The 19,248-nt window shown below is 36.5% G+C and overlaps 1 protein-coding gene across 2 annotated transcripts in view; it reads left to right on the top strand.

Annotated features, from left to right (window-relative positions):
• Positions 1-19,248, top strand: part of TINAG (tubulointerstitial nephritis antigen) — a 79,696-nt gene that overhangs the window by 32,427 nt on the left and 28,021 nt on the right. For both annotated transcript variants that reach the window (XM_045294880.1, XM_004696348.2), the window contains exons 5-9: positions 1,765-1,888; positions 4,461-4,611; positions 8,610-8,790; positions 11,901-11,946; positions 14,985-15,108. In XM_045294880.1, coding sequence (XP_045150815.1) covers positions 1,765-1,888; positions 4,461-4,611; positions 8,610-8,790; positions 11,901-11,946; positions 14,985-15,108 — 626 coding nt within the window. The remainder of the gene's footprint in view (positions 1-1,764; positions 1,889-4,460; positions 4,612-8,609; positions 8,791-11,900; positions 11,947-14,984; positions 15,109-19,248) is intronic.

Here is a 19,248-nt window from a genome sequence, read left to right as displayed (position 1 = left end):
ACTTCTGAAGTACAAAGCAATTTGGTAGACATGGTATGTAGAAGTCAAATCCTAAATAACTCTATTAAATAACCCTAATGAAGTGTGTGTGCAATAAGTTATATCTTTGCTGTTTTAAGAGTACAGTTGTTCCAGATGTATTATTAAATTAGAATTACACAGTAATAAAATAACAACTGAGACCTGTATATTTTTATAGAACCCTGAGGCAATTTAGAATTATAAATGCTTAATATTATACTGGAAAAAAAAGATTCCTTTTTACAATAGTGAATCTATAACTCTGAAACTATCTACCCAGAACAGCAAGTTTATTGTATTCCTACTGCAAGGTTTTTTCTAACGTGGTCCATCTAATGGTATCAGAATGTAAAATCATTTCACTTTGGACTTCAGAATTTAATACTTTAAATCAAGACAGAACTCAAAATTCATATATTACTTTGGAAAGATATATGTTTTAGATAGATTTATAAATTTCAAATTTTCCTTGCTTCAGTCTTGAAGTGATTGTGTATTTGTCGGAAATCAAAACAGAATTAAGCAAGATATTGGATCAGTACCCTGACTTGTTCAATGCAGTCATGAACACATTTAAGCAGATACAATTTTAGTTTTAAAACATATTTCACTTGTGGTACTGAGTATCTATGTATTTCTGTTAAAATAGAAAAATGATAGAAATAAAATCTGATTTTAAGAATTTTAGAATCTTGATCTAGTTCCAAGAGTATTTCTTATTTAATTAAGAGGCCTTGACATGTTATTTAACTTTTAGAAGAAAATCTCCTCATTCAAAGAATAGAGTTAATAATACACATCCTAATTATATCATGTAGGCTTCATGAGAAGATCAAGGGGAAATGTTGAGTATTAGAACATTTTTCAACCACTAATGAATTTGCAAAAATGATGTGTGTGTGTGTGTATGAGAGAAAGCCTTCAAGCATGAGCAATTGACAGAAGCATATGTGTAAGTGATGAAAAGTTAATAAGCACATCCTTATATAGATAATCAGAAGTCCAGATCACCCATGGGAATTCAATTCAATACTCTTTAGAAAGTTTAGGAAAAACCAGGGTATTATGTTTGACATTTTCTTTTCGTGATGTTGCATTTAGTTTGCTTTCTTTGGAAGATCTGTTGAAATGTACTCAATTAGGGCTTAAAGATAATATCACATTGTTGGATAACTCCATGCTTCCTGAAGTTTTTCATTTTCATCTTTGAAGATTTTATAAATACCAACCAAACCACCCCAATTTGTTTCCCAATAGTTGGTGTAAAATGCATGGGCCATGGAGATCCAAGTGTGTGAATACATAGCTTCCACTATTACGCCCTTTCCGTATTAATTTTAGCTCAGCATCACACGTTCTCCAGGACAAGAGGGGCAGACAAGCAAATGCTCTTCCTGAGGGTACTTTTCAATAACATCTTGTGGCCATTCACACAGGCGACTAAAACTTTGAGTCAGGATGACAGAAATATTGACTGAGATTTTTTGCCTTGTGTGGTAAGCCAGAGAAAGAATTTTGTGTCCTTTAAGTCTTTGAACTGGTATAATTACCCACAATTGTCATGTTCAGCACATATAGAAAACAAAATTAAAATCATGCATAGCTAATACTTTGGAGTGATGTCATTCAGAAATCTTGAATGTATAAAACAAAACAAGCATTTAGAAGCCCATGGTGTTATTTTATAAAGGTTATTTGGATTCATGTGAGAAAGTGTGCTCCTTTGCCTCTCTTGTCTCTTAGGCTCCTTTGCCTGCAGCTACTGACGTGCCGGAGTTTTTTGTTGCTTCTTACAAGTGGCCTGGATGGATTCACGGTCCCCTGGACCAAAAAAACTGTGCCGCATCCTGGGCATTTTCCACTGCAAGTAATGACCTTTTACACATGTTCTTATAAAGTATCCCTTTCACTCTAAAGTCTGGTGAAGTCTTTAGAAAGTTTTTCTAAGAATAGAAATGTAAATATTAGCACACAGTCATTTAGGGAAAAGTTCATTTCCCTCCTCTTCTTAAAATTGGTCCATATATCCATTCAGGCTCCGGGTTTCAATCCAACAGTCAAAGAGCCAACAAAGAAAACCACCACAAGGTTCTGTTCCTTTGAGAACGAAGACCAGATAATAAGAAGTGTGACCTTGGCATCAATAACCGTATTTGCAGTCTTTCATACACATAAACACCCTACCTAATCCTTACATTCTTTGCTCTGTGTAGATTTTTTCAAGCTAAGCTAATTTAAAATCAAGTAGGGATTTAAAATAAATCATACTACAAGTAATACTCTATCAAATGGGGGTGATCTTACTTTAAATGAAAAGTAAATAAGTCTATCCATCTATCTACATGTTATGCAATCAAATAAAACAGAAGTTAAATGTCAAAAACTGAAGAGATGAACGTGTTTGGAATGACAGAATGCTGTAAATCACCAAAAAATTTTGGAGCTAGGATAAAATGAGCAGAGAAAATATTTCTCTGAGGTAAACTCTATTAAATGTTTTCAAGCAGTGAGGGAAGCATTTGGTTGAGATGCGCCATTCTTTGAGTCTAAATATTTCAGATACCCTCGTGCTAAACCTTCCACAAGCCGCATGTATTAGAAGTACAATATCAACGTTGAACATTTAAAGCAGTCATCCTCTAGTTGAAATATACAGAATAACGGAGCTGCCAGGGCCTTGAAGGGTCACGTTCCCCGAGCTTCTAGCTGTACAAGGACACAACACGGGTGAGGGCCTGAACCGAAGCCGGAAGCAGAGAATCGGACATGTCGTTGTCCTCTTGACTATAGTTTTCCCCATGTTTTGGGAAACAAAGAACAGTTACTCTAGCGTTTAAATTTTTATTTGATTCCGAGTCCTTGTACTGAAATCCAAAGCATCAAAGGGTATCTATTTTCTTTTCTGAAATAGGAAATTATTTTCATGAAACTAGAACAGATAGTAGTATAACGCCCGTCATTTGTTGCTATGAAATACATCGTAGTATAATAATAGATGGGAATTGAAAAGGAAATGGGAGGTTATACATTTAAGACATGTTGAGCATCTAAAATATGCCAGCAACTGCACTAAACAATTGTGCATATGATGTACTTACATAAAAACCATGCCTAGCCAGAAAGAACTACATTTATAAATAACTTATTTTAGAAAAATCCTATAAATGGTATCTTGCGAGAGGTCCAATACACTTGTAATATTTTTAACAATTATATTGGCGGTTCTTCCACATATCACACAATCCAATAGTTCAATTATATCCAGAAGAGTTGTACAATCATTACCACAATCAATTGCAAAACATTTTCTTCTTATTTGTAATCTTGATGAACTACACTATAACTTCCATTAAGAATATTGGATAGATGGAAAGAACATATAACTTTGTTGTCTTCAGTTAAAAATCAATAGGAGATTAAACATCAAGGCCAAGACTGTATCAGATAACTGACAAACATGATTGATACTGAATGGCACTTTCGCAAGATTTTATCACATCAGTTTATCTTGGTAGCATGATCAGAGTGACAGCATGTGTAATTTTCTAATTGCTTTTTGATTATGTTTCCTACTATTCCATGATGATAGAAGGATGTCTTTTATTCTATGAGGACAGAACTATGTCTGTCTTGTTCAATGTTGTAATTGTTTGTGCTTAGTACAGCTCCTGTCAGCTAATAGGACCTCAATAAATATATTGAGTAGAGGAATTGAAAGATTAACAAAAACAATGATAGGATATAATTTAAAAAGCAGAATAGAAGGTTCAAATATATATGTACATATATGTGTGTACATACATGCAACGATTATGTCTACTGAAATAAAGATAAAGACCATGGTTTTCAATCATAAATATTATATTTAATTTTAGATATTATAGATGAAAGTTTTCATTAATTGCTTTTGAGTTAAATATCTTCTCCTAAGTAGTTAAACTAAAAAACAAATAAAAGTCTAAGGGTTCAGTTTACTCCAGCATATCAAATTACTACAGATAACTTACCTGTTAATACTAATGATTGGTATTACTGATTTTTCCTTTTTTAAATATTTATTTCATAAAATAAACTTACCAATGGAAATATACAAGTCACTGTTCTAGTTGTGGGGAATACAAATATAACTAAGATATGGACCTGCACTCAAGGAATTTCAACACTTGTATGAATTCTTTACCAATAATTCAGAAGCTTGCCTAGCATAAGGGGAGGAATGAAATCGAAAAGACTTTGGAGTTGGTAAACAATGGAACAGCACCTACCATTGGACAGACATTTTGACTAGAATTACGATACACTTGAACTGGTTAATAAATATTGATACTTTAATTACCAAGTTTCATGTGAAGTTTTAAAGATTAGCTTAGTACATTCTATTATCTATTTAAAAAATAAACTCATTATCATTTGACTAATTAATATTCCCCTTTAATCAGGTGTGGCGGCTGATCGGATAGCGATTCAGTCCAACGGTCTATACACTGCCAACCTGTCGCCTCAGAATTTGATCTCTTGCTGTGCCAAGAACCGTCATGGATGCAACAGTGGCAGCATCGATAGGGCTTGGTGGTACCTGAGAAAACGTGGGTAAATAGCTGCTCAACCTGTGTTTCTAGGATTCTTATGAATACTGCTGAGGGTTAGAATAAGAAAAAATAACAGGTATATGTATATATATATTGCATCTATATAAATAGATATATAATACATTTAGTTAAATAAATTATATATTTGGTATAGACTGAGGTTAGAAACCATTGGAAACAATACAATCCTTGCAAAATTAAGAGTAGAAAATTGACTTTTTAAGACTCAAATATTCTCTTCTTATTGCTTTTGATCAACGGACTCTACAGAGTCCCTGTGAAGGGAGGAGTCAATGTTACGGATATCTCTACTGAACCTTGAAGTTACCCACGTAGAGGAATTGATAATACAAGGTAAAAATTTCATTACAAAGTGGAATATTCAAATAGAGAAGTAACTTACAATTGCCTTTACTTATCAGTAATAATTGTCTCCATCACATTTGATTAAAAGAAGGCAAGTTTCGTTGCTTACTTTTATGTAGTTTGATACCCATTCCACCCACTCTTAGTGTCAACTGTAAAACCTAACGTCCTTTAAGCTGACCTGTTTCGCTGAAGAGCTGCAGCTAATATGTAGTGTAATGTATACTCACAGCTCACCTGCTCTTTGTGCATCTATCAGCGCCGGAGTCCCCTAGATATGCTTCACAAGACAGTGAGTGTCATACCATAGCTCAATACTTTTCTCTATCTTTTCCTCCTCCCCATTCACACTTAAATGAAGATTTTTAATTTTATGTAGCTGCAGGTTTACAGAGTAGATGGTCAGTTTTACATTCAACAAATGTACATGCATTTTATTTCAACTCATCCACTACAGTCCCCTCAACGTACCATTGCTCAACCCACTCTCTCCCAGTGTTCGCTGTTTCCACGCCTCCTTCTTTCCTGACCCTCTGCCCCTGCGTGCCTTTTGCAAAGGAAATGGTTCATTGTTCTACCATGGGAGTAAGTCCATTCGGTCTCAGACCTGAAGGCTAAGTGAGGGCCATGGCCTTGGGATGCCCCACTTGTCTCTCTCCAAGAAACATATCTGGTCTTTTTTTTTTTTTTTTTGAGTTCAGCTCCACCTTTTTCTCCAACTTTATCCAGGACCAAGAGCCTTGGTAGTTAGTAGATTATGCCTTGGTCAGGTAACCACAAGGTCAGCCGTTTGAATCCACTAGTCATTCTGAGAGAGAGAAATGAGGCTTTCTGCTCCCTTACAGATTTATAGACGCCGACACCCAAAGAGTCAGTTCTACTTTGCCCTCTAGGGTTGCTTTGCAGCAAACTTGAGTCAATGGCAATGAGTTTAAATTTTCTTGGTCTCCTGACCTTTTAATGTTAGTAGTAACTGGCATCATCTCTTTCTGGGCTCAGGGTTGTGGAGACTGATGTTTGCCTGGTCCATTAGTCCACTAGACTAATTACTGCCATGTATCTTTCTATTTCATCATTCTTTCCTCTCTATGGGGAGAGAACAATATTTCACTGCAGATGTCTGCTCAGGACCCCACTCACTGCTCACCAAGATAAAATGTAGAACACAATTTTTTTGTAAATTATGTTATACCAATGACATTGGTGTCCCCCAGACCCAACAAGTCATCCCCTCAAGGTACGTCATTAAATCTCAGAAGTTCTCTGAACATTTATGTTTCATATAGTGGTGAATTGAATGGGCAAATAGGGCTGATTCTTTTCTGGTATAGTGGTACTTTGTTGGCTTGTTTTACACTATCATAAAAATAAAAGAACCCTAAGTATTTAAACATAAATTATCATTGGTATTTGACAAAACATATCTTCCCAAAGTAGTAATTCTCAGTGTTGGATTGTCCTAAATATAAAGTAAGCAATAGCTTACTTATGCTTAATTAATAACCTTAGGGAACAATTTCTTATTTTTTTCAGCACATCATAGATTCTGCTGAGAGATCTAGCTGCCATCTGTCTCTCTAATGACTCCATACCAACTTCCTGCAAAATCAAAGCCTCTTTCCAAGTTTACAGCCCCTGACAGCAATGGAAATATTCAGGAACCAAAGTTAATTATGAGCCTATTTATACTTAATAATATAACATTTTCAGATACTTAAGATATACATCAAAGATGAAGTAATATCCCTGTGAAATGGTTCTCTAGAAATTAGTCGGTAAGCACAGCCAGCCCGGTGTCTGCCATGCGTATTGCGTCAAAGCCCTGCCTGCAATCCTAGCGGTTTTGCAATGGCCTTGCTTGCATAAAGCTCTACTTTGCTCCGATTCGCATACTATTATTTGACCTGCGAAATGTTCTTTAAACAATTGTTCTAAGTAATTTTTGATCAGATAAGTCTTGAATATTTAGCAATCTATTCCAAGATTTTATGTCCCTTACTGTCTCTATAGTTAATATAATTACATTGCATTTGCAGCCAAATAATGTGTAACATGTAGGTCCACCTTTTCTACATTCAATTTAAAAGATAAGCAAGACAAGTTAATATGATTACATATGCAACAACCCCTAAGAACTTCAATTCATAAGTAAATTCAAGGGGAAGTTGAAGAAATTAAAACACATTGATAAGAATGTATCTCACCCAAATAGAGAAAGTATCTCATAAATATATGTGATATTTTGAACACTAATGATGGAAGGCTAGACATTTGTGGGATGATATCATAGAAATCCAATAGGAAGAAAATAAATGTTCATTGCAAACTCAGAAAACTCAAGAAAGAAAATATCAAATTAGTTTACCGTATAACTTTTATATCCTTTGTATAACATACAAAGAAAATTTCTACTTTGTTAACTTTACATATTATATTAGTTTTATAAATTACAGGCATGCAATAATTGAAGTCTTATGAAAATTTGTCTATTACCTAATTAAAAAATTTAATACTTAATTCTAAACTTTACATAACTTTTCAGAATACCCCATTTGAGAATAATCAAATTCATGATCTTTTTCAAATCAAATTAGGTTCTTCTGCATTATAATTATAGTTATAGAATAAAGGCATATATGGTTAAGCTGTGAACTGCCAACCACAACCATAGGAGTTCAATTAACACCAACCTCTCTGTGGTAGAAAGATGATGCTGTCTGCTCACATAAAAATTTACAGTCCTGGAAACCATATATCGAGCTACTGTGAGGTAGAATTGACTCTGGCAGTGTATTTTTGGCCCCCTATTATTATTACTACCAATATTAGTGACAGCCCTTTCTCACCTAAAAAAAAAAAAAAAGAAGATTATCAGGCAGTCCTTAGATCAAGAATAAGATTCATTCATAACTTGGTCATTAAGAGTTTGCAAGTGAGTCAAATACATGCAAAAGGTCCAACTTTCGCCTTGCTTCAGCACCCTGGTGGTGCCATGTGGTAAGTGTGGGACCATGAAGCACAACCTCAGTGCTTCCAGCCCCCCAGCTGCTTCTGGGAGAATGATGAAATGATGTTTCTGTAAAGACTTACAGGCTCAGAACGTCAACATAGGCTTGTGATGCATCGAAATGGACTGCAGGGCAGGGTGTTTGTTTGTTTTTGCTTTAGTGCAAGAAAAGGCTCCAATGGTTTCAAGGATTTAAAAGCAGTATGTGAATTAATTCAAGGTGATGGTGATGTTGAATTTTCCTAGGTGGGGATAGATTCAATTGTTTCAAAGTGAGGGCAAATTTGCATGATGTTAAAGGGCAATTAGAATGGTCTACCACCTAAGGACTGCTTGTATTACAGACAGAATTAAGAGCATCCAGAGCATATAGAATTAAGAGCATAATTAGAATGTTAGAATGATTGAAGCCAGATGTCTGAAATCATGAGGAAACAATAACAGGGAGGCAGGTAGAAGGGTAATGTCACTTACCTGCTGTTTCAGAGTCTGTTGACATTTTCGAAGACACACATGTAAACAGCCAGATTAATAGATGCATGTTTAACTCAGTCAAATTGAATATAGACATGCTATTCTGGCATTTTCCTAAATATTACTTTTGTTTCTTGGCTTATTCTCCATAGACTAGTGTCCCATGCATGTTATCCACTTTTCAAAGATCAAAATGCAGACCATCATGCCTGTGCCATGGCCAGCAGAGCTGACGGGCGGGGAAAGCGGCATGCCACAAAGCCATGTCCCAACAGCATAGAGAAATCCAACAGGATCTACCAATGCTCTCCTCCCTACAGAGTCTCCTCGAATGTAAGTCTAAATGGGAAGAATTAATAATGTTCTAACAGTAAAATGCTATGTTTTCAGGTATTATGATTTGGTATTCTTATTAAAGTATTCATAAAGTCTTCCAGATTTGGTATCTCACAAGCCAATCACAAATGAATGGTTAAAAATATTTGATACATACTAGTATAATACAATGGTATCTTATTCAACCATAAAATGAAATCCTAATCCGTACTGCACTATGGATAAACCTTGAAAATGCTACACTGAGTGAAAGTATCCCTAAAAGGACAAACATTGTATGGTTCCACCTAGAGGGAAAATGTTTAATAGGCAGGTCGATGCAGACTTAAGGTTCCTGTTGCTAATAAGAGATGAACAGGATGTGGGAGCAGAAAGCAGATCCCCTGCTTAAGACACACTGAACTTCTCTTAAAAAGCAAACACACTGTCACTGAGTCAGTTCTTCCTCCTAACAACCTACAGGACCGACCGATAGGCCCCTTGAATGTCTGAGTCTTTACGGGAACATGTTTCACGCAGGGAGCAGCTGGGGGGTCCAAACTGTTAACCTTTCAGTTAGCACTCAGCTGGTAACTCACCGCACTACCAAGGCTTTGAAAGAGATAGTGCTAATGCTTGCATCATGTGATGAATATAATTAATGTCACCAAATTGCATTTGTGAAGAATGTTGCCATGGAAGATGTATCGTTACATACATACTTACCACAATTTTTTTTAAGGGAGGCGAAGTCAAACCCTTTCCAATACTTTTTTGGGTAATAGCTATATGATTTTGTCATAACTTTTTTTACTTGTCCTTTGCCCCTTTCCAAAGGAGTACTGATGGATAGGTCAACAGTTCAAAACTACCAGTCAGCTTGGAGAAGAGAGATCAGGCTTTCTACTCCTGTAATCAGTTATATTCTTGGAAACTCACAGAGGCAGTTCTGCCCTGTCCTAAAAGGTTGCCATGAGTTAGCATTTACTTGATGACAGTGGTCGTGTGTGTGTGTGTGTGTGTGTGTGTGTGTGTGTGTGTTGTTGTTGTTGTTGCCCTTAGCCCCAAAATAATTGAAGAGGACCAAGCCATAAAGGATTGCAATTTGTCACGTTAAAGCCTACACAAAATGTAATTCATCGTGGCCATGTCTTAGTATGCCTTATCACTTGCAGAGTATTTGAACCTCTAGAGGCTTCCAATTCCAGAGAATACAGCCCAGTCATCCTGAGCTAGTTCGGATTCACTTTTGCAAAGCCATGTCCTCTGCTACCTTCTCTACTCTCATAATGATACGATATATGGACTACGGTGTCTTTCAGGGTGGATCTGATTGGCCATATGATTCCTCCGACCAAAATATCATTCTGATTTCTGTCTGATAAAATCTCCTATAGTATACAGGCCCAGGTCAAATCTAATCTTCACCATGCAGTGCTTGATGCATGAGCAGAATTAATGTGATAGGATATTATCTGTATCTATAGTGGGAAACCCAGTCAATAGAACTGTAAGATTTACACAGAAACCACTAAAAAACTAGTGATGAAAAAAGTTGAAGATAATTTTTAAAAGGTTGCTGAAGTACATTAACAGGGAGCTGCTAAAAACTTAAGGTGGATTCAGAAGAAGACATGGATTGATAAATACCATTCTTGACATCAGGTTGTTCCTGGCTGAAAGCAGATGAAACACCAGAAAGTGTTTGCTTGTGTTTTTTTGACTAGGCAAACTCATTTAACTGAGGGAGTCATTCTAACCCATGGCTCCCATTATAAACAAAGGGAATTCCAGAAATCTTCATTGTGCTCATGTAAGGACTATAGATAGACCAAGAGTCAGTCATTCAAACAGACGCGGGGGTTCTGCGTGGTTTATAATGAGAGGTGTGCTTCAGCGTTGTATCCTTTCACCATATTTATGAAATCTACGCTGGACAAAGAACCCTGGAAGCTGGTGTAAATGAGGAAGAGCACAGCAGTAGGAATGGAGGAAGGCTATCAGTAAACTGCAATATGCAGATGATAAAATCTCGCTGGGTGAAAGCCAGGAGGACTTGAAGCATTTGCTGATGAATGTCAACAAGTACAGCTTTTGGTATAGATTATAACTCAATATAAAGAGAACCAAAATCCTCACAACTAGACAATATCCTTATCAATGGAGAAATGATTTAATTTGTCAAGGATTTCATTTTGCTTGGATACACAATCACCACTCAGGAAATCAAGAAATCAAACAACACATTGCATTGGGAAAACCTGATGCTCAAGACCGCTGTAAAGTGTTAAAGAGCCTGAGGCCCGTGTGAGCCAAGCTATGGTATTTTCAATCACTTCAGATACGTGTAAAAACTGGACAATGATTAAGGAAGCCCAGCCCAAAGAAGAATTGATACATTCGAATTATGGTTTTGATGAAGGAAACTTAGAATGTTGTACACATTCAGAAGAATAAACAAATCTCAGAGGAAGCTTGTTAGAGTGCTCTCAGAATAGAAGATGGTGAGACTTCTTTGTCTCAAGTATTTTCCATGGAAAATCATGCTTAGTAAAGTTGAAAGAGAGTTAAAAAGAGGAAACCCCTCCATAAGATGGCTTACCACAGTGGCTACCAAATGGGCTCAAAGTAACCATTGTGAGCCTGGCACAGGAGTGAGCAGTATCTCATTTTGTTGCACATAAGGTTGCTATGAGTGGGAGCCAGAGTGATGGAACCTGACAACAATGAGACGGGAACTGGGGCTTCTATGAGGTTTGGGAAATTTTCCATTAATTTTTAATGGGTGACTCTTGTGGTCAAACGAATGGGAGCCAGATTATTTTTCACTGTTAAAGCATGGCTTTTGCTGAACTGAATTTATACTTTGTGGCCATAGAAAGCTATGATATTTCTTCTCCATTTCAAAAGTAGCACTTAGTGATAAAGTTAATGAAATAGCTGTATCTTGTTTTTATTAACTTTGTCATTCTATATGTGAATATTTCAAAGTGTATTTCATAATAAATTACTAGTGAGCACAACACTTTGGATTGCACAATCCCAAAACATGTTAGCATTGTTCATCAAGCAAAAGTTTAGTAAATCCTGACAGCAATGATAATGCTCAGTGATATTTTTCCCTCCAGGAAACTGAGATCATGAAAGAAATCATGCAAAATGGACCCGTTCAAGGTAAGCTTATATGATATATGGCTGTCTTATCAATTGCTTAGAAACATGACATACAATTATAGATCATATAAAGAAACTTAATATTAAAAGGAGAAACTTTCACTTTTATATCATTCATAAATGTTGAACAGTTCTAATATTAGTGTAAGATATGCTCATTTATGTACTTTATGAGCTGTCATTTTTTTTAAGATGGTATACTCATTAATAAATTGAATCAAAGGCAATGCTCTTCAATATTAGTGACATGTCTAATCAAAGTCCACTAAGTCTTTCAAACAGAGAAACATTAAATGTGAAGTGATTGATTTGCAGCCATGCTCACTTTGTTTGTTCAAGCACGTTTAAGACTTATAATTTTATTTTCTCACCTTCAGCTTAAATGGCTTAGGAAAACAATAAGAAAAAGTGAGGATTAGCAGTAGGAAAAAATGTTAGTGCCTCCTCTTCTTCATTGGCTCATAATAAATTAATTAGCCAGTAGGACTTTTATGTTTTGCAAAAAGACTTTTGATGAATTTTATAAATGTGTTATGAATAATAAACTAATTGTAAATAAGGAAATAAGATAGTGACTTATTTTCCTAGATGGACTTTTATGATATAATCCTTGTTTACCTTATCACATATTGAAAATATATTTTACTTTGTACCACAGCATATATTCTCTGATCTAAACGTTGCCTTGTTGTACATGGAATAGCCAATCCTATGATGCCTAAAACTCTGTGAGGCTTAAAATATATGATCAATGCAAGAGAATATTAAGTAGCTCCAATTGATGGGAGAAGCAATTTAAATTGAAAACATCTAATATATGGACAGTTTTTGTTTGTTTGCTTCTGAATGCTGATCTAATTAATAGGTATTGGTTTAATATTTAGCAGAAAACATTGATTTTATAAATATATTGCAAGCATTTTTTAGATCATTATCACCATTTGGCATTTGCTTAGGAAACAGAACATACACTAAACATGCATTGGGTTTAATATTTTTATAGCTCTTGAAACCTTATACAAAGTCTACAACAAGTAAAGAAAAGTTTCTTTTTCCCCTATATCCTTAAAATTGGGTAATGCGTTCACTGCTGCAAGGCTGGGGGAATTTCTCTCTGATTTCCATGTGTGCCCCCTGAAAGGTGCCCAGTGAGATTCTCAACTAGCACAGCCAGTCCAACTCAGGGCTAAATGACAAATTCCAGATTTCTCATTTCCCACTGAAATGACTTTGAACAGTTTACATAACCTCTCAAATCATAAAATCATTAATGCTCTCTGTATTTTCCTTTCCTCAGATGTTGATTATTTTTCCTTTTCAGTTTGAGAATAACTTTGGTTAATTTTAAGACCACGTACTTAAAACTTATGAATTCCTCATGATGAATCAAAACTAGAGACATTCAAAGCCACAAAAACCATGCAAACTATGTAAGGTTCTTCTAACAAATGTTTGTGGAGATCATACTTCTTGCCAGGCGGAGTCAGTAGCTGGGGGAAGGGCAGCAATTTAGAGAGGCCCTTCTCTGCTCATAGGGTATATAGTAATCCTATATGAGTTTGCTGCAATTTTCCAAAGGTGAGATTACTGCAAGGTAGCTCACATGCTTACATGAGAGTGGGCTTATCAAGTCTATTTTAGTGTGAAAAGCTAAAGAAATAAGCCATTTTTAAGTTAATTTTCATGGCTTCTCATCTTTTTAAAATTATTTGGTAATGTTTTCATGCAATCAGAAATATATTTTTCCCTAGAACTTAAAGAAGAAGTGGATCACAGGAGTAAAGGAAGGTAATGGCACTATAGAATAGGAAGCGCACCAGCAAAAACAGAATAGTTTTATAAATAGATAGAATGCTGGGCCACTTATCTTACTACAGTGTATAGACTCATCTTACTTATTGTTGCCTGGGCTAACATATGGTATTGCTTCTCCTGTCTCAATACAAAGGGAGGTAAAATGAAATAGCAAGCTAAAAAAGCAACACAGTGTATATTCTTCTAAAATCTGTAGAATTAAAAAGTAGCATAAGCTACTTTTAGATAGAAAGAGAATAAATGAAAATATATAATAAAGAACAGTTATATAAATTCTTAAAATCCAGTAGGAATGTTTTACAGTAGATAATAACAAACTTATTTTTTTAGAATATATGAACTACATCAGTAAACTCATGGAATATTTACAAAATGAAATTTTAAAAGAAACCTTGAAAACATTGTATTCACTTTGGAATAAAAGCTTCATTTTAGAGTCTACCAAAGTCTTGTGGCCATAGCCCTCATCTATTTAAAATGCATTTCTAAATAAAATAGGTGAGCCGTGAATGCATTTATCAAGGTATACTTACCTAGCCCCAGCAAGAATTAGCATTAATTTGCGTCTTCTATTGCATTCCCTAAGCCTTTCAGCAAAGCAGCACTCACAAATGAAATAATCCATGTGAGAGAATGACTGGGGCTTTATAAAGTATAATCTGTATTTTTTAAATAGTATAACATTGGCATAGCTCTTTCTTCAAAGCTGGGAACATAGCATTTTTTGATGGTGTTCTTTTGCCCCAGGTTGACTTTTTGTTCAAACTCATAGGAGGAAAGACTTGTGTTCTCTTCTGAGGAGGAAGAACAGGTACAATAAACTGGGCTGGCTGGGCTCAACCTTTGCTATTTGTTTCAGTCGAGTTTTGAGGGGCCTGTGGTGTGCACAAGGTCAATGTTGAAATAGCCATTTCAACTGCCAACTCTAGTGGGATTTTTCTACAAGGAGCTCAATTCTTGGTCATGCTGCTCTGTCAACTAAGAATAGATGGAGTTGTAAAGGTATAGCATGCACTTAACTAATAGTCTAAATAGCCAAGCCATTTTTATAAGGGAACAAGAAAATACTGCAGGAAGTTAAGGAGGAAAAATTAGTCTGTATGTAAAAATCCCTTCTTAGATTCAATACTCATAGATGTATCCAATGGCTTTTCTAGGTTTTAAAAGAGAACTAACAAAACAAATAAAAAATAGCTCATCTATCCTCTTGGGTTTTATTTTAGCCATAATGCAAGTCCAGGAGGATTTCTTCTATTATAAGACAGGAATATATAGACATGTTGCCAGCAGAAATGAAGAACCAGGAAAATATCGAAAGCTTCGGACACATGCAGTCAAACTCACCGGGTAAGACTAGTCCTTAAGAAAAAAATTGTTTAAAAAATGCTTATAGATAATGGAACCATTGCAAACAAGTGCGCACGGCGCATTGGGTACCAGCAATCCCTCCTTGTTTTAGCTCAGTATTGAAGTTTGTCCTTTTATGTCCCCCTTTCCTTTACTTCATCTTCCAGGTGTTCTTCAGATCCTTCTAGTACACTGAAGGTTAGTGGTATAGAGTTCTCTATTATCTGCTCTTTCACAGGGCTGCTTTCTATCTTCTGCTAGTCTTTTTATTCAGTCAGCTCATCTGCGTCTATGTATGCCTTGTGATTTTCCGTTGACGCTGTGACCTTTGAATATGTCAATAGTGTCCTAACTCCAGTGCGATCATTTGGAATCCTTTATTTTCACAGAGACTATACTGCATTTACATATTTTTAATCTTATTACTTTTTATAATCATTGAGACTATAATATATTGTTCATCAACCTGCTCTGTTGAGAATTCCGGCTCTCTTGAATGAATGTACATCAAGGAACCCTGGTGGCATGGAAGGATGACCATTGAATGGCTAATCACAAGGTTGGCTGTTCGAAAGCACTCTATGTAAAAAAGATGAAGCTGCCTGCTCTCTCTACAGGGCTATTGAGAGTTAGAATGAACTCATTGGCAGTGGATTTGGTTTTGTAAATTTTAGAATATATATGGATATAATCTGATCCAGGGCCTGTGTTCTTCTACTGTTTTGAAATTTCTCTCTTACTTCTGATATAGAGGTTATTATGTGATGTAGGTTATAGGTGACTGTTTGTTTAGTGCCTTTTCCAAGTTACATTTTGTAGAGTGAGTTCCAATTCTGCTGTTGCCTCAGTCAGCTAGTGGTCTGGCTTAATCCGCTCGGGGGCTCTCAGCCTTTGAGTCTGCCCACAGTCACAGCAGGAGGAGAGAAAGCTGTTTGAGCCTCACTTCCAGGCCCTTTCTACAAACTATGAAAGCCCAAAGCCTTGGAGGAGAAAGGCCCCACAGGCTGTCTTGGCACCTTATCTTGGGAACTATATCATAGTCCCCATAACCTTGAGGAGTGGGGTACTGGGTGATGGGCCAATTGGTATAACATGGTTCACTTAGGAAAGATCTATAGCTAATTCTTTCATTAAGCTCTTTTCTGATGGATTTAAATGTCGAATCTGCTTTCCAAACCTCCAAATAGTTCTAAGAGCTCTTAATGAGCATCAGATGATTTTCAGTGGAAAGGCAGACCTTTGCAACTGTTAATCCATCATTTGCTTAAAAATTTTTGACTTTCATAATAAACTCTCAGTTCAGACCATTCTCCAATTTCAGACTTTGGAAGTCTCCTGTCTGTAACTATTAAGGTCAATTGTTCCCATTTGATTCCGGAGCCTGCAGGGGACACAATGATTATTGAAGTGCTCAGCTATCAACCCAAAGGCTGCTGGGTCTAACTCAAACTGCTCGGGGGGGGGAACAAAATGTGGACCCCTTGGAAACCCTCTGGGCAGTTCTACTCCATATTAAATGGATGGATGATGTGAGTCCAAATCAACTCAGTGACAGGGGAGTCTGTTTTATTATATATAATTATAGATATAAATAGTATTTTATCTCTATGATAAAGAAGGGTGCAGCATCAGTATCAGAGGAAAGCTTACTAATGGTCTCCATGGAATATACAGATGGTACAACCTTGCTTGCTGAAAGCAAGGAGGACTTGAAGCACTTGCTGAAGAAGATCAAGCAATGCAGCGTGCAGTAGGGATTACAATTCAATGCAAAGGACATCCAAATCCTCACAACTGAACTCATAGGCAACATCCTAATAAATAGAAGACACATTGAAGTTGTCAAGCATTTAATTTTGTTTGGATCCAAAATCAAGCCTCACAATTGTTCCTGTTTGACTTCATTGTTACAGCTATCACGCCAATCCATTCCGTTAAGGGTCTTCCTCGTTTACTCTGACGCTCTTCCAAGAATGATGTCTTTCTTCAAGACCTGTTGGCATTATTCATTCTTAAATAAGGCAGCTCCTTGCTCAAAGACAGAGTAGGGAGATGTGCCAGTAGTTTGCCAAGGCCCTCTTCAGCTTTGATGGAATGTTGAACCTATGCTGACCAAATATATTCTTTCTATGCATACCCTTAAGGGTGTGTCTGCCTTTACTTTATAGCTCTTTGGTGCTTTATGCCTATGCATATTGGCTGGAGCTTCAGCACTGCACCTGACTTGAAGCATGCTTTCGTCCTCAGCTGATCATCCCTGGGTGCTATGGGATGCAGCTGACATCCTCTCAGAATAGATTGCCATGACTTGCTCATGACCCTACTTCCCTACTCATAAATATCCACAGCAGTATTTCCATAATACCCAACATCCTCTCGGTGGAAGTTATTTATATTCAGAAGGCTTTGGAGTGATGTTTTGGGTGGTGTGAATGATAAACGCATGGGCTGTTCTTGAAAGGTTGGAAATTTTAATTCACCCAAGGGATCCTGGGAAGATAGGCCTGCCAATTGGCTTCTGAAAATCAGCTAATGAATATCCTATGGAGCACAGTCTCGCTGTGACAGACACGGGGTCATCGTGAGGGTAAGTTTATTTGACATCAACTGGAAAAGAAACATTCAGATGTGGGATTGTTGTCTGGAGTGCTGGTTCTCTGGATCTACACCTATTTGTTACACAACAAAATGCATTTACCATTTATTCTCCATGTTGTGCCCTGAGGTTTGGGCTGTTCATTTGATTCCCTAAAGATAGAGTGAGTTGAGGGTTGTTTGTTTGTTTTGTTTTTGTTGTTGTTTTAACTTGCTTGGTTTTATTTTGCTTCATTCATCCTTGATAGTTGGACGACTCTTCAAGGGGGCAAATGGCATTTTACAAGACCTTTTAACTGGAAACCAGCTTCTCCCTTAATTCTGTTTCTCCTTCTGTTTGAAATTGCCATTCCCTCTTCATCTCCCCTCTATTTCATTATTGTTTTTTTTCTCCTCTGTTGGTGTTCTTGATAAGGAACATTTCCCCCACCATATGCTAAATGATGTAAATATTTTTTTCTATCATCCAGAGAACCCTGGGATTGCCGACATTTTCATGACAAGTATTTTGATCAATTAAAACTAATAGTTTTATTTTTCTGGTGGTGCACAATGGAATGCATGGAGATCAGAACAGCCCCTTGATCAATGAAAAACCAAGCACTTGTGTCCACATAGTACAGCCTTAGGGGCAGTTCTACTCTGTCGTGTGTGGTCACGGGGGAAGTGACAGAGACAACCACCTATTTAACAGGACTGGGCACAGATTCTTTACTCCTGTACTCATTCACCTCAGGGTTGAAAAAGAGATAAATATGTTTACATTTAACTGCACTATCAAATTGTACATTCTCTATATTTGTTTTATCAATGGCAGTACTACACTCCATTTTGTAAACTCCTAGATTTGTAACCTTTATAAGTTTACCTCACACAGGTAACATTTTAAAAGACGAATGCTTCCAGTCGGCAAATGACTTCAGGAGAAGCTATTGGTTTGGTTTTCCTTTCAGAAATATTTCAGGTCACCTGGGCATTGTTAGGTGCCCCCGAGCAGTGGATTTCTAATTCCTCTCTCCTTTAGTAATTTCTAACTTGGTAATTACCACATTCATGAAATTAATGCATCAGTGAATTAGAGAGTAATCAAATAGCCCAAGAAAGTTAATGTTTCTTATCAGAAAAGCTTAATATACTCCTACAGAGTACCTTACACATTTTTCTCAGCAAATTCTATTTGCTGCCTTTTCTGTGGAAGGCAGAGCTCTCTAATTTAACTTACTTGTACAAGTGAATATGAGCTTCCTTTAAGGACCCAACACCAGGGAATTCAAGGAGGATGGATACATAGCCCCTGCCTTTAAGGAATTCAGGGGTAAGGCAGACATATAGTGTAAGTTGATTAAGACTGTATACTCCAACATGCCTAAGAGTACAGGATTTGGGTGTGTTGACAAAAATTTGCAATAAGTTGCTATGGTAACTGTAATCATATCAAAATGCCATTGAATTAAAGATGTCATATGAATACAAGTTTCTCTTTCCTATGTTTTCATCAAAATTTAAATGCATACCCATGGTGTTGCTCCTGGTATTAACTTGTGT

The sequence above is a fragment of the Echinops telfairi genome, unplaced genomic scaffold, assembly GCF_000313985.2.
Source record: "Echinops telfairi isolate 266 unplaced genomic scaffold, ASM31398v2 ScPeMD7_3533;HRSCAF=4204_1, whole genome shotgun sequence".
Classification (NCBI taxonomy): domain Eukaryota; kingdom Metazoa; phylum Chordata; class Mammalia; order Afrosoricida; family Tenrecidae; genus Echinops; species Echinops telfairi.
Note: the sequence above shows the minus strand (reverse complement) of the source record. Positions and strands in the feature narration are given on the sequence as shown.